The 21,094-nt window shown below is 49.9% G+C and overlaps 1 protein-coding gene across 1 annotated transcript in view; it reads left to right on the forward strand.

The window, feature by feature from the left end:
• EHD1 (EH domain containing 1) overlaps positions 1-21,094 on the forward strand; it is a 49,208-nt gene that overhangs the window by 4,602 nt on the left and 23,512 nt on the right. Inside the window, exon 2 of the mRNA XM_050958877.1 lies at positions 15,817-16,231. Coding sequence (XP_050814834.1) covers positions 15,828-16,231 — 404 coding nt within the window. The 5' untranslated portion in view covers positions 15,817-15,827. The remainder of the gene's footprint in view (positions 1-15,816; positions 16,232-21,094) is intronic.

A 21,094-nucleotide genomic window follows, 5' to 3' on the forward strand; every position in this document is an offset into this window, starting at 1 on the left:
TTTTGGTGCCCTAGGCGGGGGTCCTTCCTCGTTCCCGGTCTTCGGGGCACTTCATCTGTGGGTCCCGGAGCGAGTGAAGGACCCGCCACAGAATTGCCGCCGAAGACCCGGAGCATGAAAGGACCCCCCGCCACCAAATTACCGCCGAGGGCGGCATAATGCTGCCCCCCCCCCAATCCTGGCGCCCTAGGCGACCACCTAGGTCGCCTAAATGGAAGCGCCAGCCCTGAGTCCCAGATACCGTACCCCTGCCTCATTAGCTGCACGCTCTGGGGGATGGGCAGGGGGAGCCAAGCTCTGAGACCCTGGGGGAACTCATATGGGAACACAAACATCAACCCCCATCCCAGGACCACAACTACTCACCCCAGCCTGGAAACCCTCTATCCTGAGGGCTGGTGCCAGGCTGAGGGGTGTGCCAGAAGCTATGGGTCAGGCCAGGCTTGGAGGGAGTGTTTGCCAGGAAGTACAGGTGAAGCCAGGCTTGGGAGGGGTGTGTGCTAGGAGGTCTGGGTCAGCCAAGGTATGTAGGGGGTGTGTGTGTGCATGTGTGTGCGTGTGCGTGTCAGGAGGTCTGGTCAGGCCAGGCTGGGGGGGTGCCAGGAGGTATGGGTCAGTCTACGCCTGGGTGGAAGGGTGTGCCAGGAGGTCTGGGTCAGGCTGAGGTGTATGCCAGGGGGTTTGTATCATGCCAGGGGGAGAGGGGCAGGAGATCTGGGTCAGACCAGGCTGGAAGGGTGTGTGTGCCAGGAGGTCTGGGTCAGGCCATGAGGCCTGAGTCAGGTCAGGCTGGGAGGGTGTGTGTGCCAGGAGGTCTGGGTTAGGCCAGGCTGGGAGGGGGTGTGTGCCAGGAGGTCTGGGTCAGGCCGGGGTGTGTGCCAGGAGGTTTGGATCATGCTAGGCGGGAGAGGCAGGAGGTCTGGGTCAGGCCAGGCTGGGGGTGTGTGCTAGCTACGGGTCAGGCCAGGCTGCTGCTTGGGGGGTTTCCAGTCCCACCCCCCAATCATTATAATCCGGTTCCCCCGCCAGTGAATAGAGAACACCAAGCCCTCCCTGCAGTAACCAACTGTATCCACCAGGCGGCGCGCTAAACTCGCGTTTGCCCCAGGTCTCACAAGACGCTAGCAGCAGAGCTGAGGTTAGAAGAACCCAGGAGTCTTGACTCTCAGGTGCCCTTTCTCCTGCTCTGACTCACTAGGCCCCATTCCCCTCCCAGAGCTGGGACTAGAACCCAGGAATCCTGCTGTAAGCAGTGGGGAAGGCTCCCCCTCAGGTGACACAAAGGGGACATGTGGCCCCCACCCAGGCTGGAGTTTAGCTGGTGCTGCCTGGGGTAACGGGGTTCCCTGGCCAGCACCCCTCCCCCGTGGTCAGCGGAGGCTGTCTGGGCTAGGCACGGGGAGGAGGATATGAGCTCATGGGGTGTTGGCTGCTCTCTCCTGCCAGCTGCTTTGCAGTGAGCTCAGCTCTGGGCTATGACAGGCCATGGCCCCGGAGATGGGAGTGGGGAGGGGTTTCATATGATGGGAGGAAGGGTTTGGGGCTGGGGCTGCAGCTGCTCAGAGGTTAATACACGTGGCTTCCTCCTTTGGACTCCAGCCATGCTAGGGAGTGGGGCCAAGCGGGATAGAGCTGTGGCTCTCAACCTTTCCAGGCTACTGTACCCCTTTTGGGAGTCTGATTTCTCTTGCGTTACCCCAAGTTTCACCTGACTTAAAAACTACTTGCCTACAAACTCAGATGAAATACAAGTGTCCCAGCGCAGTTACTGAGAAATTGCTCACTCTTATTCGTACCATATGATTCTAAAATAAATCCATTGGAATATAAATATCGTACTTACCTTTCAGTATGTAGTATATAGAGCAGTGTAAACAAGTCAGTGTCTGTATGAAATGTTAGTTTGCACTAACTTCGCTAGTGCTTTTTGTGTAGCCTGTTGTAAAACTAGCAGGGGCAACTCTAGGTATTTTGCTGCCCCAAGCATGGCAGGCAGGCTGCTTTTGGCAGCTTGCCTGCGGGAGGTCCCCGGTCTCGCGGATTCGGCGGCAGCCTGCGGGAGGTCTGCCGAAGCCGCGGGACCAGTGGACCCTTCACAGGCAAGCCGCCAAAGGCAACCTGCCTGCCGCCCTCGCGGCGATCGGCAGAGCGCCCCCCGTGGCACGCGCTTGGCGTGCTGGGGCCTGGAGCCACCCTGAAAACTAGGCAAATATCTAGCTGAGTTGATGTACTCCACAGAAGACCTCTGTGTACCCCAGGGGTATACATACCCCTCGTTGAGAATCACTGGCTTAGAGCAGGGGGCTGGTAATCAGGATTCTTGGGTTCTATTGCCAGCTCTGGAAGAAGAGTGTGGTCTAATGGTTAGAGTGGAGGGGCGCTGAGAGTCAGAGCTCCTGGGTTCTGTACTCAGCTCTGCCGGAGCTGTGTAGTCTAATAGTGTGGGGAGGAGGGGGGAGTCTGTGAGTTAGAAACTAGGATTGCCAACTCTCCAGGAATTAAAGATTATGTCATGTGATGAAACCTCCAGGAACACATCCAACCAAAATTGGCAACTCTAGTCAGGACTCCAGGGTTCTCTTGCTAGGCTCATATCAGTATGACCATGAGACGAACTGGATGAGTAAATATATTTGTGTAAGTGTTTGCAGGACCAGGGAGGATTTGATCTAGCAGAACATATGGGAGTATCTAGAGGCCCTGACCAAAATCAGGGCCCCCATCAGGCCAGGCACCACACTGCCAAAATTGGGGCCTCTATTGTGCCAGGCACTGTCCAGAAACACAGTCTCTGCCATGAAGAGCTCACAGTCAGGGCCGCCTCCATCTTTTTTGCCACCCCAAGCAACGAAGAGGAGGGGGGAAAAAGCTGATCGGTGGCAGTTCAATCGCGCCACTTCATTCTTTGGCAGCAATTTGGAGGCAGCTCAAAGAGGAAGAGAGGGACTGAGGGTCCTGCTGCTGAATTGCCACCGAAGACCTGGATGTTGCTGCCCCTTTCCATGGGCTGTTCCTTCGCTGGTGCCTGGAGCTGGCCCTGCTCACAGTCTAAGCAGACCAAGGCAAGATGATTCCACCCCATTTTACCTCTGGGGAAATGGAGGCAAAGTGTCTGACCCAAGGTCACACAGGCAGTTTTTAGCAGAGATGAGACTAGAACCTAGCTTGTCTAGCTCCCCATCAAACATCATAACCACAAGCTCATCCTTTAATAGCCTGGGCATAGGGCTAATTGTTCCCACCAACTGTCCTCTGCTAGTGCTGACCATGGAATGAGAGCTGTCCTGAGACATCATCTGGAGCCAGGATTTTATGGAGGAAGCGGCCATTCTGTGGGGCAAACACCCCAGCCTTGTTTACAAGGTGTGACCAGCCAGATGGGCTAGGGAGAGAGAGCAGCAGAAGCAGGAGTAGAGCCAGTGAAACAGCTGAGAAGGGGTAGGTGTTGCAATGGAGAAGGCTCTTGCACCTTGCTCTATGCTAATACCACCCTCAGACTCCTCTGCATTCACTGTAGTGTCCCTGTGCCCCAGGGCCATTGATCTCCCTCTCCTCGCATATCAATGCTCTCCACTTTCTCCATCAACTGCCACTGTCATGTAAGAGCCCCCTTCTCTGGAGCTACAGCACTCCATGCTGGGGGAGAAGGGCATGCAAGAGCTTCTTTCACTGCAGCCCCCACCCTCACTTTCTCTGAGATCTGGATTATTTCACTCCGAAAGGAGCTCTGAGTTTGGGGCTCTGCCAGCAATTTGGAGGCAGAAATTTGGAGGCAGCTCAAAGAGGAAGAGAGGGATTGAGGGTCCTGCCGCTGAATTGCCACCGAAGACCTGGACGTTGCTGCCCCTTTCCATGATAAGGGTTAGCGCTGGGTCTCTCCTGTTTTCAGAGAGGAAGCATATTAGCATGTTAACATGAGCAGGGGAACATTTGCTGTTCGGGCAGGGAAGTTTCCTGGTTTTCAGAGCTTGTTAGGGAGTCTAGACTCCTGAGTTCTGCCCTCAGCTCTGGGAGAGAAAGCGTCAGGGCTTCTGAGTTCTATTCCCAGGTCAGGGAGAACACTGCTCAGCCCTTGCTGAGTGCATATGGCCTGCAGGAGCCTAGCTTCTGAGCAGATGTTGTAGGGGTCAGGACTCTGCCTAAGACCCTATTGTCTGAATCTTACTCCATTTTTCTAATTAGAGGGAGTCTTCTGTCTCCCTCCGAGCTGGTACTTTCCCCTACAGGTGGGGACATTAACCCCAAAGTCGAAGCCAAATCCTAACACACTCAGTCCCATGCTGCCTCCCTTCAGTTGGACACAGGGTCATCCTTCACTTCCTGTCTTAAACTGATGCTGCATGCAGCAGCCCCCTGTCCCCCACCCCAGAGGCTGCTGCATCTCAGCAATAGGTGAGGGTTCCCTGTGTAAATAGCCCCTCACATTCCACCCCAAAGGTGGCTGCATCTCCTCACCAGGTGAGGGAATCCCTGGATACTCACAGTGGCCCACCCCCACGCCTGGGATCCCTTTATAAACAATGCCCGATCCATGCTAGAGGTGGGTGTATCTCAGCCTCCACAAAGTTCAGCTGAATCCTTGAGGGGGCAGGAGAGGGGAATGACAGGGCATGAGAATTGCAAAAGCTTTTTGCAGTCCCCGAGGGGTCAGTGAGAAGCACAAACAGGGAGTGGTCAAGCCTGAATTCTTCAGCTGGTTGGAATGTGAGCCAGGAGGGTGCATGGCTGGGCAGGGTTTGAGGAATCGTTGCCATGATCCTCTCCCTGCGAGTCCTTGGTTTTTACTGCCTGCTTTCCCACTCCTTCCCCAGCTCTGCCATGAGCTACAGTTTTCCTTTGCCTGGGAACCCGGACAGTAAACTTTTAATAGCGGAAAAAATGAGGCACTGGCCCCTTAAGGGGAATCCGCAGCCTCTCTCCTCCTGTTCTCCCTTATTTGGAAGGACAACTGGGCTGATTTTGTTCTGGTTTCTTGGCTTGGGTTCTCAGAGGCATTTTTAGCCATTGGTATTTAATCCCCAAGCAGCCCAATGGCATCCCCCATTCCCACAGCCAGCTGGAGGGGTCCGCTGGGACAAAGGCTGGTGCAATGAGATCTCTTTGGAGTAGGGCTTTGCAAAGAGCATTGTGTCATGGAGCACGGGGGAGTCTGGTCCTGCACCCCTCTTCCTGGGACTCACAGTGACTCTCAGCCAGCCAGTAAAACAGAAGGTTTATTGGACAACAGGAACGCAGGCTACAGCAGAGCTTGTAGACACAACCAGGATCCCTCAATCAAGTCCTTCTGAGGGTTCAGGAAGCTTAGTCCCAGCTTGGGATTCCCTGAATTCCAACACCCAGCCCAAAACCGAAACTGAACTAACCCCCTTCAGCCGACTCCTTCCTTTGTCCGGGTTCCCAGGCAAAGGTGCTGACCCCCTCCCCCCCTACCTGGCTCAGGTTACAGGCTTAGGTCCTGTCCCTCACCTAAAGTCCTCCCCGGCTCTCCCATCCCCCACACAGACAGTCCCTACTGCATCACACATTGCTTGGAAAGCTAGCCCTTTAATGTGGTTAGAGACATGGATATGGTTGGGCTGGATCAGACCCATGGGCCCACCCAGCCCAGTATCCTGTCTCCAACATTAGCCATCATCAGACGCTTTGAGGGGAGGTGCAAGAAAACTCTCTAATGCACAAGCATGGAGCAGCTGGCCCTATGGGCCAGCAGTCAGGTCAATTCTCTTTCCATTCCAAGGGACAGTAATAAATATAACCCCAGGGTGGGCAGTGGAGTGGGGAGCCCCAGCACAGGATTGTTCTATATAGCTATCCCTCACGCCTCCCGAGAAGGGCAGTGTTGTTAGTGGGTACGGCTGAGGTTTGGGACACCTGTTTTCTATTCCTGGCTCCGCTGTGCGACCTTGAGCAACATTCCTTTTCTCTTTTGTATCCCCTTCTGCTGGTATTGTAAACTCGTTGGGGCAGGGACAGTCTCTCACTCTGTTTGTGTGTGCAGTGCCTGGCACAGTGGGGGCCCCGATCCCGGTCAGGGTCTGTGCAGTGCCTAGCACAATGGAGGCCCCAATTTTCGTCAGGGTCTGTGCAGTGCCTGGCCTGACACTACTCCAGTCTCAAATGAGACTTCTAGTTACTACTGACAGGTTTCAGAGGAGCAGCCATGTTAGTCTGTATTTGCAAAAAGAACGGGAGTACTTGTGGCACTTAAGAGACTAACAAATTTATTTGAGCATAAGCTTTCATGGGCTAAAACCCACTTCATCAGCTACGTGCAGTGGAAAATACAGTAGGAAGATATATATATACACAGAGAACATGAAACAATGGGTATTACCATACACACTATAAAGAGTACGTCCAGACTACCTGCCGTAGCGATCGATTTTTCAGGGATCGATATATCGCGTCTCATCTAGACGCGATATATCGATGCCGAATGCACGCCCATCGACTCCGGAACTCCACCGGAGCGAGTGGCGGTAGCGGAGTCGACGGGGGAGCTGCGGACATTGATCCCACGCCGTGAGGACCCGAGGTAAATTGGTCTAAGATACTTCAATTTCAGCTACGCTATTCACGTAGCTGAAGTTGCGTATCTTAGATTGATACCCCCTGCCGCCAGTGTAGACCAGTCCAAAGAGAGTGATCAGTTAAGGTGAGCTATTACCAGCTTTTTGTAGTGGTAATTAAAATGGCCCATTTCCAGCAGTTGACAAGAAGGTGTGAGGTACTGTAGGGAGAAAAAATAAACATGGGGAAATAGTTTTATTTTGTGTAATGACCCATCCACTCCCAGTCTTTATTCAAGCCTAATTTAATGGCGTCCAATTTGCAAATTAATTCCAATTTAACAGTCTCTCATTGGAGTCTGTTTCTGAAGGTTTTTTGTTGTAATATTGCGACTTTTAGGTCTGTAATTGAGTGACCAGGGAGATTGAAGTGTTCTCCAGCTGGTTTTTTGAATATTATAATTCCTAACATCTGATTTGTGTCCATTTATTCCTTTACGTAGAGACTGTCCAGTCTGGCCAATGTACATGGCAGAGGGGCATTGCTGGCACATGATGGCATATACCACATTGGTAGATGTGCAGGTGAACGAGCCTCTGATAGTGTGGCTGATGTGATTACGTCCTGTCATGGTGTCCCCTGAATAGATTTGTGAACAGAGTTGGCAACAGGCTTTGTTGCAAGGAAAGGTTCTTGGGTTAGTGCTTTTGTTGTGTGTTGTGTTGTTGCTGGTGAGTATTTGCTTCAGGTTTGGGGGCTGTCTTTAAGCAAGGACTGGCCTGTCTCCCAAGATCTGTGAGAGTGATGGACTGTCCTTCAGGATAGGTTGTAGATCCTTGATGATGCGCTGGAGAGGTTTTAGTTGGGGGCTGAAGGTGACGGCTAGTGGCGTTCTGTTACTTTCTTTGTTGGTCCTGTCCTGTAGTAGGTGACTTCTGGGTACTCTTCTGGCTCTGTCAATATGTTTCTTCACTTCAACAGGTGGGTACTGTAGTTGTAAGAACGCTTGATAGAGATCTTGTAGGTGTTTGTCTCTGTCTGAGGGGTTGGAGCAAATGCGATTGTATCGTAGAGCTTGGCTGTAGACAATGGACTGTGTGGTGTGGTCTGGATGAAAGCTGGAGGCATGGTAAGTATGAAAGTATGGTAAGAAAGCTGGTAAGTATAGCAGTCAGTAGGTTTCCGGTATAGGGTGCTGTTTATGTGACCATCACTTATTAGTACTGTAGTGTCCAGGAAGTGGATCTCTTGGGTGGACTGGTCCAGGCTGAGGTTGATGGTGGGGTGGAAATTGTTGAAATCATAGGGGAATTCCTCAAGGGCTTCTTGACAGCTCTGGGGTCCCCCCACCTGCCCATGCAGCTCAGAGTTTCCGGGTCCCCCCACTGTCCACAGAGGCTGGGAAACTGTGGGGGCCCCCACTACCCATGGTGACTGAGACCTGTGGGGCCTCCCATCATCCACAGAGCTCCAGGGCCCCACCAGCTCACAGCTCCATCCCTGCCACCCCTGGGCTGAAGCAGAATATGTCACAAAGGTCTCTGGAAGTCACAGAATCTGTGACCACTGTGATGTAATCTTAGCCTTATTGATAGGCCTCTTCAAAAGGCTCCATCTCTCTCCATCTGGACAGACTGGCCTTGTCAAGGTTTCTCTGGCTTTTCAACCCAGAACAACAAAATGGCTGTTAGGATGTAAAATGGGAACCAGGCTATAAAAATGGAAGTCATTTCACAAAGCAGACTTCACAATGTGATCTCCCCCTGTCAGTCAGGATGCCTGGGTTCAGTTCCTGGCTGTACCCCAGACACTTATTTTGAGCCAGGGTTTCAAGGGTTTCAAGCCCTGATCTTTATGGAAAATATGCAAAGCCCTACTCCAAAGAGATGGCCAATTCTTTTGGTGCCTAAAGGGGAGCCCATAATTGCTCTGTGCCTCAGTTTTCCCTCTCTGAAAAATGGGGATAATGGTACATCCCTATTTCACAGTGGGGAGTGCAAGGATAAATACACTAACTTTGGCAAGGTGGTTAGATGCTACAGTCACGGGGCCATGTAAGTACATAAGAATGGCCATACTGGGTCAGACCAATGGTCCATCTAGCCCATATCCTGTGACAGTGGCCAGTACCAGATGCTTCAGAGGGAATGAACAGAACGGGCAATTATAGAGTGATCTATCCCCTGTCACTCAGTCCCAGCTTCTGGCAGTCAGAGACTTGGGGACATGGGGTTGCATCCCTGACCATCTTGGCTAAATAGTCATTGAGGGACCTATCCTCCATGAGATCAGGGCTGGCTCCACACACCAGCTGAGCAAGCAGGTGCTTGGGGCAGCCAAGGGGAAGAGGCGGCACATCGGGCTCTTCGGCGCTAATTTGGCGGCAGGTCCCTCAGTTCCTTTCGGAGGGAAGGACCTGCTGCCGAATTGCCGCCGAAGAAGAAAATGGCACGGTGGAGCTGCCGCCGATCATGATCACGGCTTTTTTTTTTTTTTCCGCTTAGAGTGGGAAAAACCCTGGAGCTGGCCCTGCGTGAGATCATCAAATACTTTTTATAATCCAGTTACAGTTGTGATCTTCACAACCTCCCCGGCAATAAGTTCCTCAGGTTGACTGTGCGTTGTGTGAAGAAATACTTCCTTTTGTTTGTTTTAAACCTGCTGCTTATTCATTTCATTGGGTGGCTTCCTTATTCACTTTCTCCACATCATTCATTATTTTATTGATCTCTCTCATATCCCCCTCTCAGTCGCCTCTTTTCCAAGCTGAACAATCCTAGTCTTTTTATTCTCCCCTCATACAGAAGCTGCTCCATTCCCCTAATCATTTTTGTTTCCCTTCTCTGTACTTTTTCCAATTCTAATACAGCTTTTTTGGGATGTGGTGATCTGAACTGCATGCAGTATTCAAGGTGTGGGCATCCCATGGATTTATATAGTGACATTATGATATTTTCTGCCTTATTACGGTTCCTAACATTCCGTTAGCCTTTTTGACTGCTGCACATTGAACAGATCTTTTCAGAGAACTATCCACAACCTCTCCCAGATCTTTCTTGAGCGGTAACAGCTAATTTAGATCCCATCATTTTGTATGTATAGTTGGGAGAATGTTTTCCAATGTGCATTACTTTGCATTTATCAACACTGAATTTCATCTGCCGTTTTGTTGCCCAGTCACCAAGTTTTGTGAGATCCCTTTGTAGCTCTTCGGAGTCTGCCTGGGTCTTAACTCTCATGAGTAGTTTTGTATCAGCTGCAAATTTTGTGACCTTACTGTTTACCCCTTTTTCCAGATCATTTATGAATATATTGAACAGCGCTGGTCCTAGTAAAGATCCTTAGGCGACATAACTATTTACTGCTCTCCAATCTGAAAATAGACCATTTATTCCCAACCTTTGTTTCCTATCTTTCAACCAGTTACTGATCTATGAGAGGACCTTCTCTCTTATCCCATGACCGCTTACTTTACTTAAGAGCCTTTGGTGAGGGACCTTGTTAAAAGCTTTCTGGGAGTCTGAGTACACTATATGCATTGGATCACCCTTGTCGACATGTTGTTGACTCCTCAAAGCATGCTAATAGATTGGTGAAGCACGATTTCCCTTTACAAAAGCCATATTGATTCTTCCCCAACAAACAAATCCTGTTCATCTATGTGTCTGAAGTTAGGCTTACTGGCCTCTAATTGCCGGGATCACCTCTGGAGCCTTTTAAAAAAATATTAAAAATTGGTTGTGATGGGTTGGGTCACAGAGACCCCCTTGGGACTGCCACCTAATGTGCTGAGACTACCTCTGAGCATGTTTTCCCTGGCAGCTTGGGACTTCAGTGACCTGCCTGGTTTGAGCCAGACATGCTAGTGCTGCAAACACAGACTCAGGTCTGAACCATGTCCCCCAAAAGCTGCAGGCTTAACTGAAAACAGCTTAAGAAGTGCTCCTGTCTCCAGCACCCAGACACCCAGTTCCCAATGGGATCCAAACCCCAAATAAATCCATTTTACTCTGTATAAAGCTTATACAGGGTAAACTCATAAATTGTTCGCCCTCTATAACACTGATAGAGAGATGTGCACCGCTGTTTGCTCCTCCAGGTATTAATTACTTGCTCTGGGTTAATTAATAAGTAAAAAGTGATTTTATTAAGTATAAAAAGTAGGATTTAAGTGGTTCCAAGTAATAACAGATAGAACAAAGTAAATTACAAAGCAAAATAAAACAAAAACACGCAAGTCTAAGCCTAATACAGTAGGAAACTGAATATAGATGAAATCTCACCCTCAGAGATATTCCAATAAGCTTCTTTTACAGACTAGACTCCTTTCTAGTCTGGGCCCAGTCCTTTCCCCTGGTACAGTCCTTGTTCCAGCTTAGGTGGTAGCTAGGGGATTTCTCATGACCGCAGCCCCCTTTATTCTGTTCCACCCCCTTTTATAGCTTTGGCATAAGGCGGGAGAATCTTTTGTCTCTCTGGGTCCCCACCCCTCCTTCTAAATGGAAAAGTACCAGGTTTAAGATGGATTCCAGTACCAGGTGACATGGTCACACGTCCTGGGAGACCTCAAGCCTTCATTCTTCCCAGCTTAACTCACAGGAAGGTTTGCAAGTAAACAGAGCCATCTACAGTCAATTGTCCTGGTTAATGGGAGCAGTTAAGGTTCCAAACCACCATTAATGGCCCACACTTTGCATAATTACAATAGGACCTCAGAGTTATATTTCATATTCCTAGTTTCAGATACAAGAATGATACATCCATACAAATAGGATGAACATACTCAGTAGATTATAAGCTTTGTAACGATATCTTACAAGAGACCTTTTGCATGAAGCATATTCCAGTTACATTATATTCACACTTATTAGCATATTTCATAAAATCATATGGAGTGCAACGTCACACCCTCCTCCTGAACTTACTGCCAGAGACTTGGACACTGACCATGGTGGAGGCAGTATACCTAAAATTCCTCATTGGGCTCCCCTCTGGGACAGACATTCCTGTGTCCCCAAAAAGGGAAGGTGACCCTGATCTAGCTGTGGACTCACAGCTACCAGCTATGACTAACCCTTCTCTGGTCAGCAAAATCCCCCATCCCCTCCCCTTCACTCAGGTTGGGCTTGTTTTCAGATTCAGAGTCCTTGGGGTCTGTTCTCACTGCAGCAGTCAGCAGGACCCCAACTTCCACCTCCAGGATACATGTCTCTGTGTACCTCTTCCACTTCATTACAGCCAGTTCATGCTTCTGGGATTCAGTTTGTGCTTGTCTCTGGGCCTCAATTGCTTTGTCTTTTAAGTCCAGGGTTTGTTGGTGGGCAGCATTTTCTTTTTCCAAGACAGCCTTTTCCCGGGCAAATTGCGCATCAGTTTCCATTCATCTTCCCTTGAGACCATCACTCGATGAGCTGGGATACCACAGAGAACCCGCTCCTGCCAGAACAGGCTCCCCTCCACTCCTGTCTTGCTGAGTTAGACACTCTAGTCAGCTTCAGCATAGACACAGAGATTGGGCCACACCCCTCTGCAGTTCACTGAAACTAAGATGCATTCAGCTCAGGGACTTATTAGTTAACAGAGACCTTCTCAGTGCCCAGCACTCATATGGAGTGCAATGTCACATTGGTGTCACATTAGCTATCCTCCAATCTCCTGGTTTAAGTGATAGGTTACATATTCATATGTGAGTTCCTTCAGAACTCTTGGGTGAATACCATCTGGTCCCCATGACTTATTACTGTTTAATTTATCAGTTTGTTCCAAAACCTCCTCTATTGACTCCTCAATCTGGGACAGTTCCTCAGATTTGTCATCTAAAAAGAATGGCTCAGGTGTGGGAATCTCCCTCCCATACTCTGCAGTGAAGACTGATGCAAAGAATTCATTTAGCTTCTCCACAACAGCCTTGTCTTCCTTGAGTGCTCCTTTAGCGCTTCGATCATCCAGTGGCCCCACTGATGTACTTAAAAAAATGTAAGGCATCCTGCTTCTGATGTACTTAAAAAAAAATTTTGTTTGCTGTTTGTTTCTTATTCTTTTACTAGTTGCTCTTCAAATTCTTTTTTAGCCTGACTAATTATACTTTTACACTTGACTTGCCAGAGTTTACGCTTCTTTCTATTTTTCTCAGTAGGCCTTCACTTCCAGTTTTTAAGGATGCCTTTTTGCTTGTAACTGCTTCTTTTACTTTGTTGTTTAGCCATGGTGGCACTTTTTTGGTCCTCTTTCTATGCTTTTTAATTTGGGGTTATATATACATTTGAGCCTCCATTATGGTGTTTTTAAAAAGTTTTCATGCAGTTTGCAGGCATTTCAATTTTGTGACTCTAATTTTTAATTTCTGTTTAACTGGCTTCCGCATTTTTGTGTAGTTGCCCTTTATGAAGTTAAATGCTAGTGTGGAGTAATTATGCAGATGGTCCCCAGAAGATGAACTAAAGGCTTGATCCCACACACATTGACTGATGATTCCCAGCGATTTGATGGGACTCTTTTCACTGGCTTCAATGGGCATTGGATCACACCCTAAGTCAACTGTTTCCCCTTTGGAACAAGCAGTTTGCCAACACTTGGGGCCTTGCCAGGCTGTTTCTGAGAGGAGGAGGAAGAAGAGGATGTGAGACGGGTATCTTTTCTGGTGCAATCTTATTTATTTGCAAAGAATGTCCACAATGTCCTGTGTCCCTGATCACAGCAGGAACAACCAACCAGCAGTGTTCCTGCACACAGTTTCCAAGCCTGCCTCGCTAGTCAGTCCTAGAAGATCTCTTTCCTGCCTCCCAAGCCCACACTCACCTCTGCTCCTCTTGCTGTCCGCTGGCTCTCTGCCTCTCTCACATGGTCACAGACTCAGCTTGCCAAGCAATCCTCCAGCCCCTGCATTTGCAATCAGTCCCAGGGAAACCCCGCAGCCAACAAACATGGCTTAGCCATGCTCATGCTTTTCCACCCAGCTGTTTGTGTTGGGTGGTTTCTGTTGTCTCCAGCTCTATTGCTTCTTGCATTTTTTCCAAAAGAAGAGTGGTTCACACAGCCAGTGGCTTTAATCAGGCTGCTATTGATACCTGCCAGCATGAGTAGAATTGTACGGGAGGAGGATCTGAAAGGAGCTGGGTGATGGGACATAGCAGCAAGCCTTTACCTAACAGTGACTCATTCCAGAACTTTGCTGACTTCACCTGTGATGCAAGAGCCCACTGGCAAAGCAAGGTTCCAGATCGGTTGTTATTAATGCAGAGGAAGGTGAAAGGAGCGGCCAAAGGGGCCAAAATGGATGAGGGCAGCTCGGGTGAGGGTCGGGCCATCTCTCTTTGTGTATATATGTATATTTGGGGAGCTATAGACAGAGGCAGTGATAAAGGGGAAAATGTGTTTGTCCAGCACTGAGATTCTCCAGGAGGAGAAATGGCAGTGACTGGGCGGAGGGCATGATTCACTCCCAGACAGGAAACTCCTCAAACGCTAGAATAGAAACATGAGCGTGATCCTCCCTCAATCTCCTCAAATCTTTCTGTCTACCCATTGTCTCTTCCCTGTTTCCTAGAAACATGAGAACAGATCAGTCCAGGATTACTCCCTTCCCCACCACACTGAATCAAACCAATAGGCCCATCTAGCCTGATATCCCTCCTTCTTCCCACCTAAGATCACCCCACTGGGGGTAAGCTAGCCCAGTATTCCCGCATCCCTTTTTCCAGCAGTCCCAGATCAGACCCATGGGTCAATCTAGCCAGATATCTAGCCTGGTGTCAAGAAGACGGTGTCAGGGGATTTAGTGGGATGATGTCAGGCAGTTTGGGGGATGATTTGGAGTGGCAGCATCCAGCAGGATAGAATCAGAGGGCATCTGGGGGAATGGTGTCAAAAGATTGGGAGGACAGTGTCAGAGGATATGGAGGGATGGTTTCTGGAGGATTTGGGGGATAAATTGGGTGGATTTGGATGACAGTGGCTGGAGGACTGGTGTTGGGGGAATGGTATTCAGGAGGCTTGGGTGTTTAGGGGGGTAGTGTCAGGAAGTTGATGGGTCATTTCAGTGGACACTGTTGGAGTTTGATTTCAGTGAATAGTGTCAGTGGCTGGGGGGGTTGATTTTAGTGGCAGTGTTGGGGGTTGAGGAGTTGGTTTTGGTAGTCAGTGTTGGGGGTTAATTTTGGTGATCAATGTTGGGTGTTAATTTTGATGGGCACTGGGGAATAGGCAGGTTGATTTCAGTGGGTACTATCAGGGAGTGTGGGGTTGACTATTTTGGACAATGTCATGGAGTTTGGGGGTTGATTTTGGTGGTCGGTGTGAGGTGTTTGATTTGGTGGTCAGTGTTGGGGAGCTGATTTAGGTGGGCATTGTCCAGGATTGTGAATTGATTTCAGAAGGCAGTGTTGGGTTTGGCCTGTTGATTTCAGTGGGCAGTGTTAGGTGGTTATTTAGGTTAGGGTGACCAGATGTCCCAATTTTATAGGGACAGTCCTGATATTTGGGGATTTTTCTTATATGGGTGCCTATTACCCCCCACCTCCTGTCCTGATTTTTCACAATTGGTATCTGGTCCCTCTAATTTAGGTGGACAGCGTCAGAGGCTTTGGGGTTGATTTCGGGATAGAATTGGAGGTTTCCTCACATGACATAATCTTTAATTAAAGATTAATCTTTAATTCCTGGAGATGCCAGGACAATCCTGGAGGGTTGGCAACCCATAATTCCGGTAGGCAGTGTCGGGGCTGGGGGTTGATTTTGATGGGGGAGTCGGGGGCTGGTGTGAGAAGATTTCGATTCACTGACAATGGTATCCGACACGCCCAGCGTGGGAGGAGTCGGGCCAACACGGTAGCGAGGAAGCACAGGGTGAATATAGCCACCTCAGATAACTGTGGCTTTCGTCAAACCCCTGCGGCCCCTGAACACCACATGATCCTACATCAGCCAATGGTTGAGGCTACTTTTGCCTCAGTAACTGTCATGGCGACTAGAGCGGGGAGGGGCGGAGTTCCACCTCGGTAACTGTCATGGAGGGCAGCGAAAGGCAAAAGGCGGACGAGACGGGCGGAAGTGACGCCATTACGATTGTGGAGCTGTGCCAAGGAGCGTTTGGGGATGAGGGAGCGGGGCGGAAGCGGCCCAACTGACGGGCACCAATCAGCTTGTCAGGGGCGTGGCCGAGGGGCGGGGATCCATATAAATGCAGGCACTGCAGGGGGCCTTTCATTCAGTGGCAGGCGGCTGAGCACAACGGTGGGCGTTGCTGGCCCGCTCCTCGTTGTCGCGCTCCCGTCCCCGCTTGTAACGCAGCCTTCCCCGCCCCTCCAGTCCCCGCAGCCATGTTCAGCTGGGTGAGCAAGGACGCGCGGCGGCGCAAGGAGCCGGAGCTGTTCCGCACGGTCTCGGAGGGGCTGAAGCAGCTCTACGCCACCAAGCTGCTGCCCCTGGAGGAGTATTACCGCTTCCACGACTTCCACTCCCCGGCGCTGGAGCCGGCCGACTGGGAGAACAAGCCCATGGTGCTGCTGGTGGGGCAGTACAGCACCGGCAAGACCACCTTCATCCGGCACCTCATCGAGCAGGACTTCCCGGGCATGCGCATCGGGCCCGAGCCCACCACCGACTCCTTCATCGCCGTCATGGGCGGCGAGACCGAGGGCGTCGTCCCTGGCAACGCCCTGGTGGTCGACCCGCGGCGGCCCTTCCGCAAGCTCAACTCCTTCGGCAACGCTTTTCTCAACAGGTGAGCCGGGGGGGGGCGGGGGCCTGCAGCGTCGCTCGCCCCCTTCCTTCCCACGTGAGGGGGCGGGGCGGGGGGCTGCGGCGCCCCTCAGCGCCGTTCTCCCTGAGTGAGGGCTGCCCGGGGCCTGCATGGCCACTCATGGCACCACAGCCTCCAGCTTAGCACTCTCCTCAGCGGGTGAGAGCCTGAGTATGGGGGGGACCTGCAGCGCCCCCTCCCCCAGCGCCGTTCTCAGTAGGTAAGTCTGGGCTGGTGGGTGGGCATGAGTGGCACTGCATGGCACCTCCAGTTTGAGCTTAATACCATCTCTAAGAGTTGAGACCCTGGTATGAAGGGATGTGGGGGGGAGGAGAGACTGCCAACAATACTTGTCAGCCCCCAGACTTATGGCAACCTTCTTCATGCAGATCCCTGTACTGACTCCTGCATAATACCCCCTGTCCAAAGCTAGAGTTGAGGCTTTCATCTGTTGAGGAACATGGTCACTGGGGTGGTACCTTGGTAGGTGGGGATGGGGAGCTGCCATTGTACAGTTAATGCTGAGCAGAACCTAACTGAGACCACCTAGGGCCTCCACCAGACTATTTACAGGGTCGTGACAGGTCCTATACGTTCCCAAATGGGTCCTGAGGCCAAAAGTTTGAGAACTGCAGCTCTAAGACATAGTTCTTGGATGCCTCACCCTATAAACTCTGCAGCCAAATTCTCTTAACTCCCTCCCTGCCCATAGGCAGTCTTCTGCCTCTGGCCTCAGGCAGAAGGGGATTTTTGTTCAGAAGAGCATAGTGATCCCTTCCCATCTGTCTCAGATTTCGATAGCAATGTTATCTTGGCCACCTCTAACTGGTACATGGAGGGGGCTCTGAATGAAGTTGACTAGGAACTGACCCTAAACAAACATGAAACTGACGGGGCATTTTCCCAAGCTGAAATGGGAGAAATTAATATTAAAGCAAGTTAATTTAAACTTCCCAGACTCCAATCATCAAAATCAAAGATAGTAACTCTTAAGAAGGGGGCATAGTTCTTAAATCTCTTAACATGACAGCATCCCTTCACAACTCAAAGTCCAGTTCTCTGGTCCTGCAAGGGGGTTCAGGAGCTCCCTTGGAAGCAGAAGTATGGCAGAGTACTCCTGCCATGTACTCCTGCTCCCAGGGCTTGCATGAAGCCTCTGTACCAGCTGGGAAGTCCCTTCTTGCTCAGTTCTGTTGGCACCTAGAATAGCTGTTGGCAATGTAAAGGGGCCTGATTTAACTGAAACACCCACTTAGAGCTTTCCAAGCTCTTACGGTAACATCCCTGTTTTACAGATGGAATAACTAAAAGGCAGGGTTGAAGTGACTCAGCCAAGCCTGTCCACAGCTGGGGGTAAAACTCTGGTCTCCTGATGCCTGCTGTAACTTTGAGCTTGTTGATGCTTTGTCACCTAAAAGCAAGGAGTTGCGAAGTCTAACTTCTCTCAAACTAAACCAATACCTATTTTAGGATGGGTTTTCCCCTTGGGCCTCCCTGGCCTTGTGCAAAGGTGTGACCTCCATAATACAGGGGGGCATGGAAATATTCTGATGCTCTAAGGCACTGCTTGAAGCCTAATGTTAGTGGACATTTCTTAGCATGTGGCTGCTTCTGTAGTTGAAAGGGGAGAGAGTGAGATTAAAATAGAAAATTGTGACAAAGTGAAACCCATAAAGAAGTGGGTAATTGAGGCATAGCCAGCCACAGGTTCTCATAATCATCCAGAAATGGGTTCCCTGCCCTTGGTGATTGAAGTTTTCATAGCTGACCATGAGAGTGTGATGCAGGAAGGCACGAATGAAACACTTGAAAACCATACCAGTAGCATAGCATGCAGCTTGAACTCATGATCAGGGCTCCTCTCTATTCATGGCTGCTTCCTCTCTGCCCAGAAGGATACTTTTTGGACAATTCTAGGTCCGGCTCTACTAGCTGTTTGTGGGCTGGCTTGTGTATAAACCAGTTCTAGATGTCCTTTAAACATCAGTGTTAAATGGTCTCTGGAATGTTGGCCTCTGATCTCCCTGTTGGAGGAGAGTGAAGAGTGTTAATGCTTAACCCAAGTTGTCTCATCTTGATGGCCTAGTATGTTTTAAAAAGAGGTACAGCAACTTTAATACAGGATCCTTTTAATCTAACTGTCCTAGCCAGTGGGTTCTTCAGCTGGCATGTAACAAGTCTCTCTTGCATTCATCCTAAAGCTCCTTAAAGGAGCACCCTGGGGTCTCTAGGCTCAGTAAAGGAGTAACAGGTTTATCCTCATGTCCTTGTTTTTCCTCCGCCTACCCGCACTGCTGTGCTATAATCACTATACTAAGGGTGTCTGTGTATGAGCAGCAAGGCATGCAGTTTGAAACTAGGATTTTTTTTGGTGTCTGGAAGAAAATGTAGAGATGTCCAGCTTTTAAAACTGCTCAGTCTCTTCTGAAACACTAGGGCAGGGGTTCGCAACCTTTTGGAAGTGGTGTGCTGAGTCTTCATTTATTCACTCTAATGTAAGGTCTCGTGTGCCAGTAATACATTCTAATGTTTTTAGAAGGTCTTTCTAATATATAACTAAACTATCATTGTAGGGAAGTAAATAAGGTTTCAAAACGTTTAAGAAGCTTCATTTAAAATTAAATTAAATTAAAATGCAGAGCCTCCCGGACCGGTGGCCAGGACCCAGGCAGTGTGAGTGCTGCTGAAAATCAGCTTGTGCGCATGTCATAGGTTGCTTACCCCTGCACTAGGGATTAAGGCTTACATGAGTCTTGTGCAGGAGTTGAGAGATTTCCTGCCTCTTTATGAAATCCATGTCAGATCAGCAGGGTTACTTTGCTGTTGCAGTTGATCACTCTTCCTTTCTGCATAGCTAACTGAAATCTCCTCCAAACAAAGGAGCTGCTGACTCCACTGAGCAACTAAAATTGCTGTGGACTCAGGCCATGTCTACATCTAAAATTTTGCAGCGCTGGTTGTTACAGCTGTATTAGTACAGCTGTATAGGGCCAGCGCTGCAGAGTGGCCACACTTACAGCAACCAGCGCTGCAAGTGGTGTTAGATGTGGCCACACTGCAGCGCTGTTGGGCGGCTTCAAGGGGTTTCGGGGAACGCGAGAGCAAACCGGGGAAGGAGACCAGCTTCGCCGCGGTTTGCTCTCGCGTTCCGCGAACCACCCTGCAAACCGCAGGGAAGGAGACCTGCTTGCTCGGGGGTTCGGGGAACGCGAGAGCAAACCGGGAAAGGAGACCAGCTTCGCCGCGGTTTGCTCTCGCGTTCCGCGAACCACCCTGCAAACCGCAGGGAAGGAGACCTGCTTGTTCGGGGAACGCGAGAGCAAACCGCGGCGAAGCTGGTCTCCTTCCCCGGTTTGCTCTCGCGTTCCCCGAACCGCCGAGCAAGCAGGTCTCCTTCCCTGCGGTTTGCAGGGTGGTTCGCGGAACGCGAGAGCAAACCGCGGCGAAGCTGGTCTCCTTCCCCGGTTTGCTCTCGCGTTCCCAGAACCATCCTGCAAACCGCAGGGAAGGAGACCTGCTTGCTCGGGGTTCGGGGAACGCGAGAGCAAGCCGGGGAAGGAGACCAGCTTGATTACCAGAGGCTTCCTCAGGTATGCTGGGATACCTGCTTATTCCACGGAGGTCAAGAAAAGCGCTGGTAAGTGTCTATACTTGATTACCAGCGCTGGATCACCAGCGCTGGATCCTCTACACCCGAGACAAAACGGGAGTACGGCCAGCGCTGCAAACAGGGAGTTGCAGCGCTGGTGGTGCCCTGCAGATGTGTACACCTCCTAAGTTGCAGCGCTGTAACTCCCTCACCAGCGCTGCAACTTTCTGATGTAGACAAGCCCTCAGCTTCTGAAATAAGAACAAGCTGAAGATCTTGCCAGTTCTGCCTAGTGGAAAAATAAATTAATTCCAGCAAAGTCTCCCTCTTTTAGATGACTCTTCAAGAGAAGATCTGATCAAAAGTTAGGAAACAGTGAATGGAAGCATTAAATTACCAATCATAGTATTGGCACAGTGGAAATGTTAGGTGTGGAATTCTAAAATCTGTCACTCTTAACTTTAAAAAATGTGCTGTTTTGGCATCAAGCTTGCCACTCTGTCAACAGCTGGAATGTATAAAGTGCACTAACTTGCAGTATTGACTGACATTTCCAGTTAATATTCCTAATGACTCACATTGCTGCTTGCATCTAACATTTCGCTATTGGGCTTAAAGGTTTCAGATACCAGAGAGGAATAGATGTTGGGCTGGTGTAAATCAGAACTCCATTGGAGCTGATCTACACCAGCTGAAGAGCAAGTCTGTTGTTGTCTTTGGGGTTTAATAGAAATGTCTCTAAACAGCACTGCTCCAGTATGGCTCCCTTGTCCTTAGCCTTTTTACATGGTGGCTTTATGCATATAAGGCTGAAGAGCAGGTGTGTTGCTCTGTAGATGATGCACTAATGTGACGCTCCAGGTTTAATTTAAAGAGAACTGATACACTGGTAGCTTAAAATTGGTCAACTGCTAGTAAATCTGCCAAAGAAGCTACAGACTCTCTCCAGTTTCTTTCACATACTTGTAATGCAAGAGATGAACCTTCTTAAGGTAGCCATTTATAAGACAGTGAATCAGAGGTGGAGTGACTTATAGATGCCCATTCTGCTAGTGCTGGTCAAACCTAATAAATGACAGCCCCTTCCCCAAAGAGCCTGCTATCTAGCTTAGCACCCCTCCTCCCACACACCTGAGGCTGGATTTATGCTCACCATACCCTGTTAGGTAAAACTCTCCCTGCCTTACAGATAGGGGAGTTAAGGCAGTGTAGGCAGGGGGAGGGGGTGGCAGAGGGGTGGGAGACTTGCCCCATGT

The sequence above is a fragment of the Gopherus flavomarginatus genome, chromosome 6 (assembly GCF_025201925.1).
Source record: "Gopherus flavomarginatus isolate rGopFla2 chromosome 6, rGopFla2.mat.asm, whole genome shotgun sequence".
NCBI lineage: Eukaryota > Metazoa > Chordata > Testudines > Testudinidae > Gopherus > Gopherus flavomarginatus.